This window comes from Vipera berus (assembly GCF_964194415.1).
Source record: "Vipera berus genome assembly, chromosome: 7".
NCBI lineage: Eukaryota > Metazoa > Chordata > Lepidosauria > Squamata > Viperidae > Vipera > Vipera berus.
This window is the reverse complement of record NC_138209.1, coordinates 75440629-75460318: the sequence shown is the minus strand read 5'-3', so window position 1 is coordinate 75460318 and position 19690 is coordinate 75440629. Positions and strand designations below refer to the sequence as shown.

Below are 19690 nucleotides of genomic sequence, written 5' to 3'. Positions count from 1 at the left end.
ACTGAATTGTTTTTTTTTTTTAAAAAAATCATAGAAAAGGTCTGCTCCTACATCCCCAAAATTGAACTTTATCATCCAGACAGGATCAACTAAATTCAGACACCTTAATTTGGAAAGATGCTGTAATTTAAATGGACAGTTTGGATGCAAGCTTTGGCAATCTAAACCGTTATCATGGATCCAGACTGAGTTTGATTCAATGGGAGCGTCTCTGTTGTTTACCACTCTTTTCATAAAACAGGTTTGTTTGCCTCTGTGTGTAACCTCAGTGCCTTTTCCTTGAGTAAACAATGAGCATTATGAGTTATGATACACGAAGCTCCCTGGAGTATGGCTGAATTTCATTACCTCTGTAATTAAAACACGACACTGTCACATTTAACCGAGGACAAACTCTTGTTCTTAAGTCCCAAAGGTGCTTTTGCAAGAGGCAAAATGGAGTTTCTGCTCTTTCTATGAAGATATTTCGCTTCTCATCCCAGAAGCTTCTTCAGCTCTGACTGGAGGGTGGGGAATGGAAGGATTTATACTCCTTGCAGAGAGCTGGTCATTTGCCTTCTTTTAAAAGAGACGTTGAGGCCACTTGGAGGTTTATCTGTGTCCTCAGTTGTCCCAAAGAGGCTTTTTCAAGACGTAACTGGATCTGCTAGTTTTTCCTTTGAAGATGTTTCACTTCTCACCCAAGAAGCTTCTTCAGCTCTGACTGAGTGGTGGGGACACCCACCCAATGGGCCACACCCACCCGGCACCCGATGATACATAAGTGGGTTTTGGCTTGCAGTTTGGGCACTTGGTCTCTAAAAGTTTGGCCATCACTGGCCTAGGCAATCAGCACGTGCAATCTGCTGATCCACTTGAAGGTGTAAATAACTCCTTTCAATGATATTCGGTGGGCAAAGACTTTTCAAGCTTGCATCAAAGCTACCTCCTCTTTTTTTTGGAATTTAGATCTTGGGCGAAGAGTCATTGGACCACCACCATCACCCCCTTCAAAACAAGCAGGAAAAAAGGTTATTATTCCAATATCATCTTTCGACATGTGGCAAAAACAGATAAGCCGAAAATAATGCAGCCGGGCTGTGAGGAAAAAAACGGTTAGGCCTCTCTCTCTCTCTAAAGAAATGTCATTTTCTGATGAATGTGGTTTATCTAGCACCAGGCCTGTTCACCCATCAGATGGAGGGTAGAGCTGCCGTTTTTTGTTACAGGCTGATTGCATTTTGTGTTGGCAATGACTGGACCGTGTTTTGATGGCGGCTTGCATGGATTTGATTTGTCTTTGATTCCTTCTCATTGTCGGCAAGCCTTCATTGTCTTCTCCCTCCCTTTCAGGTTGAAGAGGAAAAAAAAGGGTTATAAATCCAATTAGAAGAAATCAAAATATAGAACAAAGTTATGGGGATGGGGTGGGGTAAGGGATTGTCTCGGTGGCCTGTTCTTCAAGGTTCTTGTGTTCACTGACAGTGGACCTCCTCCGTCTTTCAAAACTGTGGAACTTTTGGGACCGGCCCTAGAGATTTAAATCAGAACCCAGCAGGATGTGTGCATTTATGTTTCTTCTGTTTTGGGGTTCATTCTCAAGCCTCAGTGGTGAAGGAAAAATGAAGAGTTGCCAACGGAGGAAGGGTTAATCCAAAAAAAAATTCTAGATGGTGCAGAAATGGATAGATTGACATTGAAAATGAAAGGGAAAGAAGATTCAGTTTATTTTAGAACATGGGATACCTTTTGTCACTGGCTAGAAAAACGAGGTAGAGAGAAAGGAACTTAATATGCATTGGTAAGTTAAATGTTGGCACCCAGACACACCAAATTTTAATTTAGAAAGGATCATGGGATGTGTGTTGTGCAACTAAGGTGAGCCGTTGCAAATCCTGATTCAAAAGGTGAAAACGGATGGAACAATCTGCGCTCTCTCTGCTCCTAGTTAAAGATCTGGAAGAGGATTAATAAATGTCACGCTATTATAGCAACTTTCACAATCAACCTGTTTGATATTTTGGAATTTCATGCAGTACAGAGTGAAGTGGTAAGAAACAAGAAAGTGGAAGACGGAACTGGATGGTTTACTCATTCTTCAGACAAATGCCTCACACATATATTTCGGAAGCACAGAAACATCTAACCTGCATCTTTTTTTGGGGGTGGGGAGGAGATACTGTGACGATTCATTCCTGCCAGTGCATGTTTGAACGGGACTTTAGGGCTAGAACTGATTAAGATCCTAAACGTATCAGGAGCCATCAATCGTAAAACCCATAAATCCATTGAATTGACAAAACAACGGGGCACCTATTGTAAGAAATGACTGAAGAAGCAGCTAATACACAAAATACCACCTTCAAGAAGGCAAATATATATAGCTACCTATTTTCACATGTGGTGGACTTGTAGAAATATAAAAGCTTTTTGGATCAAAATTTGGTGGAACATTCAAAAGATTTTTAAGAGAAAGATAAAGTTTTCTCCGCAATTGTTTTTATTGGGTATTGTGGTAGATTGTGATGTTAAAGAAACTAACTTGATGTTGAACATGATAACAGCAGCATGGTTACTGGTGGGACAATATTGGAAGAAGGATAGTTTGCCTACTATAGAAGAATGGGTGTTTAAAGTTTCGAATCTTGCAGAAATGTCTAAGATTTCTGCTTATTTGAAAGATCATTCACAGGAAAGATATATTTCAGTTTGGAGGAGATGGATAAATTATATTCAGAACAAATATGGGACTAAAAAGTTCCATTTAGCTTATGAGTAGATTTTAGTGGGATATTGTTATTGGTACTTTGTTTGTAGTTATGTTAAAGGGGAGTTAAAGCACATTATGAATTTGGTTAATTGTATATTATGCATAATTTTTATTTAGAATATGATTATTGTAACTATAATCCTGTATTTAGCTCTGGGAAGTCGGGGGGGGGGAAGTGGGTGGGTTTGGGGTGGGAGGGATTTGGGGATATATTGTAAAATTTTGTTTTTGTAAAACTCTTTAATTAAAAAAAAGAAGGCAAATATATACATATGCATATAAAAGGTAAAAGGTAAAGGTTCCCCTGCACATGCATGCTAGTCATTTCAGACTCTAGGGGCCGGTGCTCATCTCCATTTCAAAGCCAAAGAGCCAGCGCTTGTCCGAGGACGTCTCCATGGTCATGTGGCCGGCACGACTAGACACCAAAGGTGCACGGAACGCTGTTACCTTCCCACCGGAGTGGTCCCTATTTTTTAACTTGCATTTTTACATGCTTTTGAACTGCTAGGTTGGCAGAAGCTGGGACGAGTAACAGGCGCTCACTCTGTTACGCGGCACTCAGGATTCAACCTGCCAAACTGCCGACCTTCTGATCGACAAGCTCAGCGTCCTAACCCACTGAGCCACCGCGTCCCTCCACATATACATATACATACTGGCAAAAGATTCATTCTCCCCATATTTGGGTCAAGAGGGTGCATTAAAAAAACACTCGAAACACACACACACACACACACACACACACATACATATCTTTGAAAGTCTCATTTGTAAAGTCGAAACAGCATGCCCAATAGCTTCCAACGTTGTTGGAATTAAAATTGATTTACCTGAAGCAAAAATATTTCCACTGAATGTAAAGTACATCTGCTCTCCTTCTCTCATTTTAAATGGCTTCGAAGGCTCTGGAGGGCCACAATATCCCTCCTCTTCTAGACATTGCAGCTCCATGTTTAATTCCTTCGAGGGAACCAGTAAGACCATGATCTTGTAAGGGTCTTCTTTATTCTGGTGTAGGACCACCCTCACCAGCATGTTGTGGATGGCGCTTTCCAGATTCCGAATAAACTGAACGAGTTGTACGTTGTCCATAGTGGAGGACAAGCGAACGATAATAAATCTACACAAAGATGAAGACTAGATGTGAGGAAGCAAAGAAATGTAGGAGCAGGATTCACATCTTAATACAGAAGATCCTCAAAGGGAATATAAAGATAAGAACTTTGACTTTTGGGTTGAATGGACAAAGACTTGGGACCTTGATGTTATGTTTTTGTGCATAAAGTAATCTTGACGGCGGCAAGTTTACTTTGCGCACAAAAATGGAAGGACACTGTGATTCCCACAGTGGACGAATGGCTGCAAAAGTTGACGGAGTTAGCAGAGGTGGCTAAATCAACTGCTTTGATTAAAGGACAACAACAACAAAAAAACACACAATTGCTTTTGTTTCTACTTGGAAACCACTTTGGACTTTGTGATTGAGGTGGGGGGGGGGGAAACCCGAAACTTTGATTTTGGATTTTACCGATTTGATGGGTTTGTTGTTATATAAATGGCTAGTTTATATTACTATGTAAAAGTAAAAAGTTGAGGTCTGATGCTGTTATCTTAATCTACTGCACCAAAGGGAGTTAGTTGCAAGTCAACACCTTTTCTTACTCCCCCCCACACTTTCCCTTCATTTTTCCCTTCCCTTCTCCTTCCCTTATTTTCCTACTATTTTCTTTTGTATTTTTTTTATTTCATGTTATAAAATAATAAAAAAGATGAAGACTAAGGGGTTGGACTAGATGACCTCCAAGGTACCTTCCAACTTTATTATTATTATTATTATTATTACTAGGTACACCTCAGATAATTGTATCCTAAGTAAACCGTAGAGAACATTGTAGACGGTAAGATAATGGTGTAGAATCCAACACACGCGCAAAGCTATGGTAGTTAAATTATAAAAGGGTTGGCTTTTGATTCCTTCAATAAGGAAGTGAGATTTTTCAGGCATGGGTTGCCAATGTCTGAAGGCTTTAAGAATAGACTGAATAGCCACCACTCAAGAGTGCTGTAATTGGTATATTGCGATCATTTTGAACTCAATGGTTCTACCAACTTAAATCTGATTCTCTTGACCAAAAGTGAAGAATATCATTATAAAGCTGCTTAACTCTTGGAATAGGAGGGTCACATCTGCAGGGGTAAATCACAAAAAAGAGAAAATTAAAAAAAAAAAGCAGAGATTTGACTTCCACCGAGAATGCCCAGGACGTCCATTAAAGCTGCCCTCTTGAAGGTTGCTGCAAAATTTCTTGCTTTATTATCTTTTGTAATTTTTTTTAAAGCTGCCAGGTGGCTTCAGGAAAACTGCTCTAAAAGGGGTTTAACTTGAGATGTCTGTCCCCACTTGGGAACCATTTAGGAGTTTCATATCTTCTAAATCAGGGGCCTCCAACCCATGGTCTTATGTCCACTAGCCAACTTCCAAACTATTTTGCCAAGTTGTAACTTTCGGTAGGATACAAGGAAAAGCAGTAAGTGTAAATGGAGGACAATTAACTGATTCAATTTGATGGAATTTATAAGCAAACCCAATGTCATGTCTGCCCTCCTCCATGTTCGTCTTTCAAAAGCTAAACGCAGCGTCAAAGGCTTTGCCAGTTTTCTAGTTCTGTGTTAGGTCCAAAATTCTTTGTCCGTGTTATCATTGTTTCTTTAACTTGTTCCTCTTCCATCTTAAAACTTAGCACATATTTATAAAGGTTCTTAAGTGGGAAAGAAATTCTAAAGTAACAAAAATGGTAGCGTACAAAGAAAATTTATATAAAATGTTTTAGAGATGACATTTAACACCGGTGAGGTTAGCAATTTTTTAAAAAAAAATCTATCAAGCAATTGTTGGAAATGTAAACAAAAACCTGGCACGTATTACCAACCTAGGCGGACATGCTCTAAAGCCAAAAGATTCTGTTTAGGAATACATACATGGTTAGAGAAAATGATTAAAAAAACGTATAGATTTTAAGCCAGGATTATTTTTGTTAGGCATAATTGTAGGAAATTATGAGAACGAGTGTACTGTATATATTTAATTTTACATATATTAACTGCAGCAAGAATTGCATTCGCTCAACATTGGAAAAATGAAGAGTTGCCAACAGAGGAAGGGTTAATAAAAAAATTCTAGATTGTGCAGAAATGGATAGATTGACATTGAAAATGAAAGGGAAAGAAGATTCAGTTTATTTTAGAACGTGGGATACCTTTTGTCATTGGCTAGAAAAACGTGGTAGAGAGAAAGGAACTTAATATGCATTGGTAAGTTAAATGTTGGCACCCAGACACACCAAATTCTAATTTAGAAAGAATCATGGGATGTATGTTGTGCAACTAAGGTGAGCCGTTGCAAATCCTGATTCAAAATGTGCAAAGGGATGGAACAATCTTCGCTCTCTCTCTCTGCTCCTAGTTAAAGATCTGGAAGAGGGTTAATAAATGTCACGCTATTATAGCAACTTTCACAATCAACCTGTTTGATATTTTGGAATTTCATGCTTAGTACAGAGGGACACCCCATTCATCTACACATTTGGTGTCATCTCACCTCTCTAAGGGTTGATCTAAGTCAAAGGACACAAGACCATTTCTCGCATTCCGCACGGTGATGTCATCCAGGGGAACCCAGCCTTCTTCGCTGTTTATGTAACCCAGCACTTTCAGTGGCTCCTTGAGGTTCTCCCTGTGTTTTCGGGAGGAGGCACTCAGACCTCTGGGGGGAAAAAAAATCACAAGGGTATGGAAAGGAATATACCTCTATCTGTGGTGGCGCAGCGGTTAGAATGGAGTATTGCAGGCTAACTCACTGCTCACTCCGGGAGTTCGATTCTGACCTGCTTCAAGGTTGACTCAGCCTTCCATCCTTCCGAGGTCGGTAAAATGAGGACCCAGATTGTTGGGGGCAAAATGCTGACACTTTGAAGCAGTATATAAATCTAAGTGCTAATTCTATTCTATTCTATTCTATTCTATTCTATTCTATTGTATTCTGTTCTGTTCTGTTCTGTTCTGTTCTGTTCTGTTCTGTTCTGTTCTGTTCTTATTCTTTTTCCCCAATATCTATTCTATTCTATTCTATTCTATTCTATTCTATTCTATTCTATTCTATTCTATTCTATTCTATTCTATTCTATTCTATTCTATTCTATTCTATTCTATTCTATTCTATTCTATATTCCAATATCTATTCTATTCTATTCTATTCTATCCTATTCTATTCTATTCTATTCTATTCTATTCTATTCTATTCTATTCTATTCTATTCTATTCTATTCTATTCTATTCTATTCTATTCTATTATTCTATTCTATTCTATTCTATTCTATTCTATTCTATTCTATTCGATATTCCAATATCTATTCTATTCTATTCTATTCTATTCTATTCTATTCTATTCTATTCTATTCTATTCTATTCTATTCTATTCTATTCTATTCTATTCTATTCTATTCTATTCTATATTCCAATATCTATTCTATTCTATTCTATTCTATTCTATTCTATTCTATTCTATTCTATTCTATTCTATTCTATTCTATTCTATTCTATTCTATTCTATTCTATTCTATTCTATTCTATTCTATATTCCAATATCTATTCTATTCTATTCTATTCTATTCTATTCTATTCTATTCTATTCTATTCTATTCTATTCTATTCTATTCTATTCTATTCTATTCTATTCTATTCTATATTCCAATATCTATTCTATTCTATTCTATTCTATTCTATTCTATTCTATTCTATTCTATTCTATTCTATTCTATTCTATTCTATTCTATTCTATTCTATTCTATTCTATTCTATTTTCCAATATCTAATCTATTCTGTTCTGTTCTGTTCTGTTCTGTTCTGTTCTGTTCTGTTCTGTTCTGTTCTGTTCTATTCTATTCTATTCTGCAGTGGTTATGCAATGTGGTATTGCAGGCTAACTGCCTAATGCCAGGAGTTCGATCCTGACCTGCTCAAGTCTGACTCAGCCGTCCATCCTTCCAAGGTTGATAAAATGAGGACCCAGATTGTTGGGGGCAAGAGGCCGACTCTCTAAATTGCTTAGAGAGGGCTTTAAAGCGCTGTGAAGCGGTATATAAGTCTAAGGGCCATTGCTATCTATACTCCTCTGTTTCTTCCTCTTTACTCATCTTCTCGCTATCTGGGCTTTCTGGTCCAAAACCAACTTTTCTTTCGAAGTAGATCCTCACATCCTTACTAAACTAGTGTTTCTTTCACTGCAGCAAATACAAATTTCTTCCATGGCCCCAGTTTTCATTCTTTCAAAATGTCCTAGCCAGAAAGACTAAAAGAGAAAGTCAGCATGGCATTCTAGGACGCCAAAGCTCTTTTAAGTATATTTTAATTAAATTTTCATTAGAGATAAAACCAGATACGCTGGGGTTTTTTTTTTTGAAAGGTTGCTACTATTTTTCATTAAAGTTATACAAAGGCAAACCTCCCCCCCTCCCCCCCTTCCCTGAAAACCCTTTGCCTCAGAAAGATTGCCGAGAAGTTCTGATTGATTTTTAATGAACTTCAGTTGCTAATGTTCACGTTGGCAATACCTGACAGACTGCAGGTCGATATATAGATGCTCAAATCAGCTTTCCTTCAACTTTTTCCCTCTCCATATGCATTAAACTACATCTCCCGTGATCATTAGCCAGAATAACTATAGTTATCCTGGTTGGAGGTATCTAGAGTTGTGATCCATACAACTGAAGGACGTCACGTTACCAATAGAAGAGAGGTTTTGTGGCTCAGGTTTGAAGTGTGGGGTCCTCGGTTTTTGAACATGGTTATTTTTTTTTCTCCTTACAGACATCTCATTACCCAAATAAGCAACGCCATCAGGGCTAGTAAGTCCCAAAAAGGCGAGGGAATTCCTGGAAGCTTGGCACTCAGCCAAATCAGCCATCAACAGCCGTATAGAGATAAACAACATCTACATATATCATTCATAGGGATGCGGTGGCTCAGTGGGTTAGGACGCTGAGCTAGTCGATCAGAAGGTCGGCAGTTTGGCGGGTCGAATCCCGAGTGCCGTGTAACAGAGTGAGCGCCTGTTACTCGTTCCAGCTTCTGCCAACCTACCAGTTCGAAAGCACGTAAAAAATGCAAGTAGAAAAATAGGGACCACTCCGGTGGGAAGGTAACGGCGTTCCGTGCGCCTTTGGCGTCTAGTCATGCCGGCCACATGACCCCGGAGACGTCCTCGGACAAGCGCTGGCTCTTCGGCTTTGAAACAGAGTTGGAAACGACTAGCACGCATGTGCAGGGGAACCTTTACCTTTACCTTACATATCATTCAAAAGAGACAATCGAAAAGCTAAAAGACCACAAAAACCTCCTAACAATCAATCAACATCCAGATAAGCAGAGGTTAACACCGAGCAGCAAGCAATAGCCCAATCAGGGAACTACCAACTCAAACTAACAACCAAACAGTAAATATCAGCCTAGTCAAAGAACTACCAAGAATATTCCCACCAATACTGACAGGGCAAGCCACTTGTATATAAGCCCTATTCCCTTTTAACATTGGTGATGTTACCTAGTTGGTAGGGAAATGTCTGCAAGAAAATAACCAAGATCAGAGTGCACCAAGGACCCCACTCCTCCTCTACCTCTTCCTCCTCCTCCTCCTCCTCCTCCTCCTCCTCCTCCTCCTCCTCCTCCTCCTCCTCCTGCTCCCTGCAAACCCATCTCCCTTCTAGTGCTGGTAATGTTACCTAGTTGGGTAATGAAACATCTGCAAGAAAATAACCAAGATCAGAGTGCACCAAGGACCCCACTCCTCCTCCTCCTCCTCCTCCTCCTCCTCCTCCTCCCTGCAAACCCTTCTCCCTTCTAGTGCTGGTAATGTTACCTAGTTGGGTAATGAAACATCTGCAAGAAAATAACCAAGATCAGAGTGCACCAAGGACCCCACAGGACATCAGATTGTGGAAAGCTTGCATAAATATGCATTTTTTTTTAAAAAAAACACCACTGTATTTCTGCCTTCCAAGAGACAATGCATAAACAACACATTCATTTCCTTAAATTCTACAATGTTTTGTTTCCCTGGTCTAGAACCACGTTTTCTTAATAGCGCCCCAGTGCATGTTCAACCCCCTCAACATCTTGAGATGTTAGAAACATTGCCTTCTCTCCATCATTAAATTTGAATAGAAAAGGAAGAAGAAGAAGGAGAAGGAGAAGGAGGAGGAGGAGGAGGAGGAGGAGGAGGAGGAGGAGAAGAAGAAGAAGAAGAAGAAGAAGAAGAAGAAGAAGAAGAAGAAGAAGAAGAAGAAGAAGAAGAAGAAGAAGAAGAAGAAGAAGAAGAAGAAGAAGAAGACAATTGCAAATAAGTTACGGATTCTGGGTCTACCTGAGACATTTGCTGAACAATGGTAGATTATTTTCAAGGATGAGTTCCTTCTTATTTCTCACCGGAAATGATGAATGCTTGTAACTCTGGGGACAGAAGCACTTGTTGCTCTTCCAGTGTCTGTCTCAATACCTTCTCTTCTTTTTTCTGGATTTGGAGGGCAAGGCAGAACCACAGTGATAGCTCTGTTGAATGGCAGCGATGAAGAATATTCCAGGTGGAGCAGAGAGCTGGTTGACATGACTGGATGAAATTCATCATGTTTCATTTTCAACATGGAAAGTGTGGATTGATCAATTGGTTGCACCTGCATATAAATAATATTATTACAGGCATGATTATCATGCTCATCTCTCATTCAAGGTAGTTCTGAATATTTGTTCGTGTATGCTGAGGGATCACGTGTCACGTATCTCACATCGATACACAAAAATAATAAAATTAAATCTCTATGCAGTGAGGCCCGTTATTCCTCTAAGGAACACAGCGATTCGATCGCGCCGCTAATTGCAACGGGGATGGAGCAGAATTCTTGAACTTTCCACTAACCCCCACTGACATACCTCCTAGAGGAAGAAAAAAAAAGACTTTCCACTTAATTTCCAAGGTAGTTGGTTAACAGAAGCATAATTAAATCCTTGCGCCAAGATGAATATCAAGGGCAGTGAAGAAGGACACGAAACATTTATTCAATTTCTCTCATGAAGTAAGGTAGAGATGTTCCTGTAGAGATCTGATCTTCATTAAATCCACAAGTCATAAAAGGGCCACGTTTGAAGACCCCTGGTTTAGAGAGTCAGCATATTGCCCCCCAAACAATCTGGGTCCTCATTTTACCAACCTCTGAAGGATAGAAGGCTGAGTCAACCTTGAGCCGGTCAGGATCGAAGTTAGAAAGATAGTTTTTATTTTTCCCCTGTGCCATCACTCTGCTGATCACTTAATTCCCACAGTACTGTCTTAGGCCTAAAGATGTAGTAGGCCCAGGGCTTTTTTTTCTCATAGAACGCTCAGAACGGAGTTCCGGCACCTTTTTTGGATGGAACCCTGTAGGGTAGGCAAGGCGGGTTGTATGACATGTGTGAGTTCCGGCACCTTTTTCTTTTACAAAAAAAGCACTGAGTAGGCCACATTGCTATTATCCTTCTCATCTTCTCATTTCTCTCCCCTTCTCTTCTTTCCTACTATCTTCTCCTATTGGTATCTTATGATTTATCCCTTGTTTGTATCTTGTGATTAATAATTGTGACTATGATTTATGATCTTTGATCTATTACTTTGTTGTTTGCATCTACACTGAGAACTTAAGCAAATTTCTTCTCTGTCCAATCACCCCTGGCCAATAAAGAATTCTATTCTATTCTATTCTATTCTATTCTATTCTATTCTATTCTATTCTATTCTATTCTATTCTATTCTATTCTATTCTATTCTATTCTATTCTATTCTATTCTATTCTTCATTCCTCTATTCTATTCTATTCTATTCTATTCTATTCTATTCTATTCTATTCTATTCTATTCTATTCTATTCTATTCTATTCTATTCTATTCTTCATTCCTCTATTCTATTCTATTCTATTCTATTCTATTCTATTCTATTCTATTCTATTCTATTCTATTCTATTCTATTCTATTCTATTCTATTCTATTCTATTCCATTCCATTCCATTCCATTCCATATTTTCTATTCCTTTACATATTTTCTATTCTATTCTATTCTGTTCTGTTCTGTTCTGTTCTGTTCTGTTCTGTTCTATTCTATTCTATTCTATTCTATTCTATTCTATTCTATTCTATTCTATTCTATTCTATTCTATTCTATTCTATTCTATTCTATTCTATTCTATTCTTCATTCCAGTATTCTATTCTGTTCTGTTCTCTGTGGCAGAATATGGTCCTTTTGAAATTACAGAATAACAGAGCTGGAAGGGACCTTGGAGGTCATCTAGTCCAACCCCCTGCTCAGGCAGGAGACCCTATACCATTCCAACAGATGGCTATCTAGTCTCTTCTTGAAAACTTCCAGTGTTGGAGCACCCACAGCTTCCATTTCGCTGAGTAATTATTATCTCGCCTTTAACCAAAATGTATCTTGCTCTGTTGGTCTAAACTCTAAAGGAACATGGATAGCATGCAGAAGTACCTATTCCTTTTCAACAGGAGAGACAAGATATCTTTTTTTTTAAAAAAAATAACCTCATAAAGGAGAAGAAAGAGAATTCATACAGGAACTAAACCGAATAACAGACATTCTGCAGTGAAGATGTTCCTAATCTCTTTCACAAGCTATTGCTGCCACCCTGGGATGAACTGAATAATAGTCTCTGTTTTTTCATGTAAAAAACCTCCTTTAAGCATTTGCAGGACTATAAACCAAGATGAGTAGCAGTCTATTAAAATCCCCTTTCAAATTCCTTTTTGAACTGTGGCTGGAATCCCTCAAAGTGCAGAATGTGTCCCTCATCCTGCAAATCCTGCATAACTTCCCATCCCGTACGGGGAGCTTGTTTGGAAAAATGGTTATGATTCTTGATTGTGCCTTTTCTTCTTTTTATCTGCAACCTTCCCAAAACTGTTAAGGCGTCAGGTGGCCTGAAAATTGGACAGATGGATAAATGTGATGGGCAAGAGAGATGGGTGATAGATAATAGATAAGAAAGAAAGAAAGAAAGAAAGAAAGAAAGAAAGAAAGAAAGAAAGAAAGAAAGAAAGAGAAAGAAACAAATAGAAAGGAAGGAAGGAAGGAAGGAAGGAAGGAAAGAGGGAGGGAGGGAGGGAGGGAAGGAAGGAAGGAAGGAAAAGGAAGGGAGGGAGAGTGGGAGGAAGGAAAGAAGGGAGGAAGGAAGATAGGAAGGAATAGGAAGGAAGGGAGGGAGGGAGGGAGGAAGGAAGGAAGGAAAGAATAGGAAGGAAGGAAGGAAGGAAGAAAAAGGAAGGAAGGAAGGAAGGAAGGAAGGAAGGAAGGAAGGAAGGAAGGAAGGAAAGAAGGAAGGAAGGAAGGAAGGAAGGAAGGAAGGAAGGAAGGAATGGAGGGAGGGAGGAAGGAAAAGGAAGGAAGGAATATAAAGGAAGGAAGAAAATAATAGGAAGGAAGGAAAGAAAGAATAAGAAGGAAGGAAGGATTGTATAGAGATCTGCTATTAAAGGACAATATTACCAATGAAAAAGTACTGATGATAATGATTGAATGGGTGACCTTAAAGTAGATCGTTCTATTTACAAGAGGCCACATTTTTTTTTTCCCCTTTCACTGAAGGAAGTCATCCTGGGTGTGAATTATTAGCTACCCTATTTTTATCCTAGATCTCTTCCAGTCAAAATGGGTTTATGTATTACGGTGGGTGGAAAAAAAACAACAACGTGCTTGTGCCCAAGAAATCGGGCCACTATTTTTCAACCGTACCTTCAGGCCCACCGTCACCCGAGAACTGAACGTTGACGACGGATAGCAAAATGAAATTCTGGGATCCATGTGAAGCTTTCTCAGAATCCCTTTTCTCAGAACGGTCCATGTTTCCTTCTTCAAGCACGAAACCACCGCAAAGATACCAAGCTGGCAGGTTTTCACCACGGCAGCTGACCCCTGCATGAAGTCAAAAGGAGAAAACCCCATATTTAACTTTCCTTCTGCCCTACGGTTGAAGGATGATATCGGTTTAAAGAGTTCCCTAACCTTCTGGCTGCCTTGATGTCCTTCCAAAGAGGTAGGAGTTAAATAAACGGACTGGAAATTTATGTCGGTCACTTTCACCATGATGTCTTTGTACATTCCTCTGTAACGGGATGTAAATGGGATCGCGATGCTGATTGGAGAAGCTTTGAGTTGGTCAACTGACGAACACTTGGCGGAGATGACGTTGCTGACCAGTTCCTCGGCATCGTTCACAACAAAGGGACTCAAATCATTGACCACTGTGACGGTGAGACATTCAAGAACACTGCGAGGGGCTGTAACACTGCAGGATAGTTCAGCTTCTCCCAGTTCGTTCGCTTCCGTGAAAAATCTATAGCCAAGAAATAGCATTCATGGGAGAAAAAAAAGAGAGAGTAATGGATAAAATACAGAATCACAACTGGAAGAGAACTTGGGGTCTTCTAGTCTGACCCCCTACTTGAGATGGAGACCCGATACCATTCTGGACAAGTGGCCATCTAAATCTCTTCTTGGAAACCTCCAGCGGTGGTGCAGCCAAGGCTTCTTCAGGCAAGCCATTCCACTGGTGAATAGTTCTCACTGTCAAGAAATTTCTCCTTATTTCTAGGTTGAATCTCTTCTTGATAAGCTTCCATCTATCGCTTCTTGTCCTGGCCTCAGCTGCTTTGGAGACTAGGTCAGCTCCTTCTTCTCTAACACAGCACCTTAGCTACTGGAAGATGGACCCAAAGGTGATTTTTTTTCAGGAGGCAACTGGACTTTCTTGTTTTTCTTTGAAGATGTTTCGTTTCTCATCCCAGAAGCTTCTTCAGCTCTGATTGGAGGGTGGAGGAATGGAAGGATTTATACTCCTTGCAGACAGCTGGTCATTTGTCTTCCTTAAGAGAGTCGTTGATGCCACTTGGAGGTTTACCTGTGTTCTCAGGGTCATCTGAGTGGTGGAAATGGGTATGAAGCCTTCTTGGCTGCAGGATGTTTTCTGCCCTGTGTCCCTTCACTACAGGTGCAGGCTGTTGGGGATGAGTCTGTGTTGTCTGCCTCTCAGACCGAAGCGCAAATGGTTCCTGCAGTCAGACAACACAGACACATCCCCAACATCCTGCACCTGTCTTCAACAGTGAAGGGACCCAGGGCAGAAAACGTCCTGCAGCCAAGTAGGCTGCCCACCCATTTGCACCTCTCAGGTGACCCTGAGGACACAGATAAGTCTCCAGTGGCCTCAATGACTCACTAAAAGAATGCAAATGACCAGCTCTCTGCAAGGAGTATAAATCTTTCCATTTCCTCAACATCCAGTCAGAGCTGAAAAGGCTTCTGGGATGAGAAGCGAAATGTCTTTAAAGAAAAACAAAGAAAGTCCAGTTTCCTCCTGAAAAACCACCTTTGGGACAACCATAACCTGGATGATGGAGAATCTCCATAGACATACTGGAAGACTGCTCTCACGTCATCCCTAGTCCTTCTCTTTGCTAGACTAGACCAGGGGTAAGCAAGCTTGGCTTTTTTATGACTCGTGGACTTCAACTCCCAGAATTCCTGAGCCAGCATGGGGGAACTATGGCCCCTTTGTGACTCGTGGACTTCAACTCCCAGAATTCCTGAGCCAGCATGGGGCAACTATGGCCCCTTCGTGACTCGTGGACTTCAACTCCCAGAATTCCTGAGCCAGTATGGCTCAGCTTGGAAACCTCCCCCTTCCCCCTCAGCATGGCTGGCTCAGGAATTCTGGGAATTGAAGTCCACGAGTCATAAGAGAGCCAAGGTTGCCTACCCTTGGACTAGACATACCCGTAGAATAATTTGTAACTAGGTGAGAAACTGCATTAGGCTTTTCAGCAGTGGGATCACACCTAGACATCATAAAGAGGTGGCTGATTTGGACGTGGTGCATCACGTGGCTTCATAGCATCCCTTCCTTCCAAGAGCTGAAGGAAGAAAACATCGACATCCTCGCCTGCCTTGTTTGCAGAAGCGAGGGTCAGCCACTGCTGTGATTTATTGTGATCTTTCTTTCTTTCTTTCTTTCTTTCTTTCTTTCTTTCTTTCTTTCTTTCTTTCTTTCTTTCTTTCTTTCTTTCTTTCTTCAGCCTTATCTGCAGGACCATAAATAACCGTACTAGCTACTTGGCAATGCAAGGCCAAGAAGAACAAAAACAAAACACCACTATTAAAATGTTAAGTATCATCTGGATGAAATATAATCCAATTACCCGGCTTGCTTATAAATTTACAAAATAGTTAAAGGGAAATTGATTTTATTCCAGGTAATGACAGGTTGTTGTTGTTTTTTTTTGTTTTGTTTATGAAACCGTAACAGGCTAATGGGCTGCCTTAAATTGCAGCCGTGTGGTCTAGCTAGGGCTTCTCGATATTAGGGGTTTCTTTAAGAAGTCTTGGGAAAATGGATGCAGTTTTCTTTCACCTCTCCCTTTGCTGGATTAGTCTGGGCTGAACCCACACTATTATTATTATTATTATTATTATTATTATTATTATTATTATTATTATTATTATTATTATTATTATTATTATTATTATTATTATTATTATTATTTTATTTATTTATTTATTTATTATTTATTTATTTATTTATTTATTTATTTATTTATTTATTTGTTTGTTTGTTTGTTTGTTTTGATTTATATACTGCCCTTTTCCCGAAGGACTCAGGGCAGTTTACAGGGCAAATTAAAACAGTGCAATGTACAAATTAAAATAAAATTAAATTAATAGCCCCCAAACAGTTTAAAATTTAAAATTTAAAACCTTAAAACCCCTCAGTCCAGGCCGGCTAAGTCAAATAGCCAAGTTTTTAGGTCCTGGCGAAACGAACGAAGGTTGGGGGCGATCCGGAGTTCCACAGGCAGCTGATTCCATAGGGTAGGCGCGCCCACCGAGAACGCTCTTCCCCCTGGGGATCGCCCGCCGGCACTCCCTGACCGGCGGGACACTGAGGAGGCCCTCCCTGTGGGTGCGCACAGGATGATGGGAAGTAGATGCTGGCAGCAGGTGCTCCCTAAGATAACCCGGACCCATGCCATTTATTATTATTATTAATAATAATAATAATAATAATTATTATTATTATTATTATTATTATTATTATTATTATTATTATTATTATTATTTTAAAAATGATTTCTCTCCACTGGTGGCTCGGAAAGAAAAATACTAGAATAGGTTTCATCCCTCAACCGTGGTGCCATTTCCATGTTATTTTTCTGTGGATTTACAGCCCAAGGCAACAATTTTAGATCAGAAAGGATTTAGCTGCACATATTTTGCTCTGTAAACATTTTTCTGCTCTGGCCCTTTCCCCCCCAACAAGTCGGTGGATGTGTTCGGAAGGCTGAAGGGGGTAAGAATGAAAGGTGGGGGTCCTTGACTTACGGCCACAACTGAGCCCAAAATTTAGGTCGCTAAGCAAGACGGCGGTTACTGTAAGTCAGTTTGGCCCACTTTGTGCCCTTTTGGCCACAGCTGCGGTTCTTAAGTGAATCCGACGCTCATTAACGAATCGAGCTTGGCTTTTGGGGGGGTGGGGGGTGGAAATAGTTGGGTTTACAAACGGTGATCACAAACGGGACGGTGCAACTGTCGTGATACCTGCCAGTTGCCAAGCGCCCGAATTTTGATCCCACGACCATGGGGGATGCAGCAACGGCTGTTGTGTGAGAAAAAACGGTCTTAAGCCACTTTTTTTTTTCAAGTGCCATTTGGACGGTCACTAAACAAAAGGTTATATGTCAAGGATACTTTTTTTTTCTTCCTGCACCAGGAAAAACAAACGAACAAAACCATGCCCCCAATAGATTGACTCTTCTCTATGGTGTGACAGTGAGATGGAGAAGCAACACTGCTACATAAATGTTTGCGAACGCAAGGAAGACTGTTGTTTTCTCTTACTCTTTGCTATATGCATCCTTCTCTTCCTCCAGCTTGTCAATCAGCGGGACCACGGAGAGGCTTTCCTGCCAATCTTTTGACCTCCCAGCACTTTCTTTCATGCTTTGGCCGATTCCATCATTCCTCCGCTTCTGACCGAAATCCTCATTTATAGTCTCCGATTTCCTTAGCAGGTTGCAAGTCTCACGTTCTGCCTCATCCATGGTTTCTTTGGTCCCTGCCTGGGTTTCTTGAGCGGGCATCCTCTGAAGATGATCTTCCATGACCTCATCTGGATTTGGGGACACCGTGGTATTTTTCCCACCATCTCCCGAAATGAGGTTTCCGTGGATTTTCTCAGCTGAGTAAGAATCTTTTTCGCTGTCGTTCTTTGGCCCCAGACACGGTTCTTCTGATTTATTGGGATTTTCACTGCTTAGAAGCACGGGACCTTTCTCTTCCTTGCCCAGTTCTTTTTCCTGGAAGGGAACCCTCTTTTCCAGTTCTGCCAACTGGTTTTCCTCTGACAGAGGAAGAGAGGAAGGGGGAGAAGGCAGCTGACGCATCAGGCTGCGTGACGGCGTATCCGCTTCCTCCTTGTCGCCATCGCTCTGAGAATTCCCGGACCCATCTGGGCTGTCTTGCACATCAACTGGTTTTCCACAGCTGATTCCCAGCAGTTCATTTCCAGACTGTCCAAGGTCTTCAACCAGACGCAGCAGTTGGGTGTTTAATCCCTGAAGCCATTTTGCTAGGCTCTCCCATTCTGCAACGGCAAAAGCACAAGGACCTTTTAGGAACAACTCTTTAAAAAAACAAAATGTCTAGCTGAGAGAACGAAAAGGGAGAGAATGAATGAATGAATGAATGAATGAAAGAAAGAGAGGGAGGGAGGGAGGGAGGAAGGAAGGAAGGAAGGAAGGAAGGAAGGAAGGAAGGAAGGAAGGAAAAGAAGAAAAGAAGTAAGTAAGTAAGTAAGTATGGGACGCGGTGGCTCAGTGGGTTAGGACGCTGAGCGTGTCGATCAGAAGGTCAGCAGTTTGGCGGGTCGAATCCCGAGTGCCGCATAACAGAGTGAGCGCCTGTTACTGGTCCCAGCTTCTGCCAACCTAGCAGTTCGAAAGCACGTAAAAAGGCAAGTAGAAAAATAGGGACCACTACGGTGGGAAGGTAACAGCGTTCCGTGTGCCTTTGGCATCTAGTCATGCCGGCCACATGACCACGGAGACGTCCTCGGACAAGCGCTGGCTCTTCGGCTTTGAAACGGAGATGAGCACCGGCCCCTAGAGTCGGAAACGACTAGCACGCATGTGCGGGGGAACCTTTACCTTTACGCAAGTAAATAAGTAATTAAGTCCATTCCAGGCCCCTAAGTTCAAAGTCCATTCCAGGCCCCTAAGTTCAAAGTTCATTCCTGCCCCCTAATTTCGAAGGCCATTTGAAAGACCCTTCATCCCACAATAAGCCTCTTTCAAGCAGGCTGAAAAACCATCTTTCTCTTCTCCACGTTTGCAACTGAGGCAGAGCCCCGAAACCTTCACTTTGCAGTTAGAGGGTAAGAAATGTTTTGACAGCCTCTGGAAGGGCTCCCAGCCTAATCTTTTCTCTCGTCTAGCTCAGAAAGTCGGGTGTTTGCCAAGTTCTTCCTCCTCAAGACTAAACGGGAGCAATGGATAATTCAATAATTCAGATATTAGAAACATTAACGGATGTTTGCTTGGGGGCTTTCCAAGCTAACCTGCTGCTTAGGGTACAAGTCTGCCTGCATCCCAAGGATGCTTTTTCATCAGGCAACTGGAGTTTCCTGCTTTCTTTGAAGGCGTTTCGCTTCTCATCCAAGAAGCTTCTTCAGCTCTGACTGGACGGTGGGAAGTGGAAGGAGGAGAACAAACCCACCAGGACAAGATTCAGCAGCCCATCTGCATTTAGAAGGCCAAGGCCGCTCTTTTGAAGACAGAAAAGTCCACATTTTGGACAG

At 40.9% G+C, this 19690-nt stretch overlaps 1 protein-coding gene across 1 annotated transcript in view; it reads right to left on the bottom strand.

Moving 5' to 3' along the window:
* The window catches only part of DTHD1 (death domain containing 1), a gene marked incomplete at both ends in the record, with an annotated part of 30924 nt that overhangs the window by 5240 nt on the left and 5994 nt on the right, over window positions 1–19690 (bottom strand). The window contains 6 exons of the mRNA XM_081333309.1: window positions 3583–3872; window positions 6351–6515; window positions 10232–10476; window positions 13576–13755; window positions 13846–14176; window positions 17734–18478. Of these exons, the coding sequence (XP_081189435.1) occupies window positions 3583–3872; window positions 6351–6515; window positions 10232–10476; window positions 13576–13755; window positions 13846–14176; window positions 17734–18478 (1956 nt within the window). The remainder of the gene's footprint in view (window positions 1–3582; window positions 3873–6350; window positions 6516–10231; window positions 10477–13575; window positions 13756–13845; window positions 14177–17733; window positions 18479–19690) is intronic.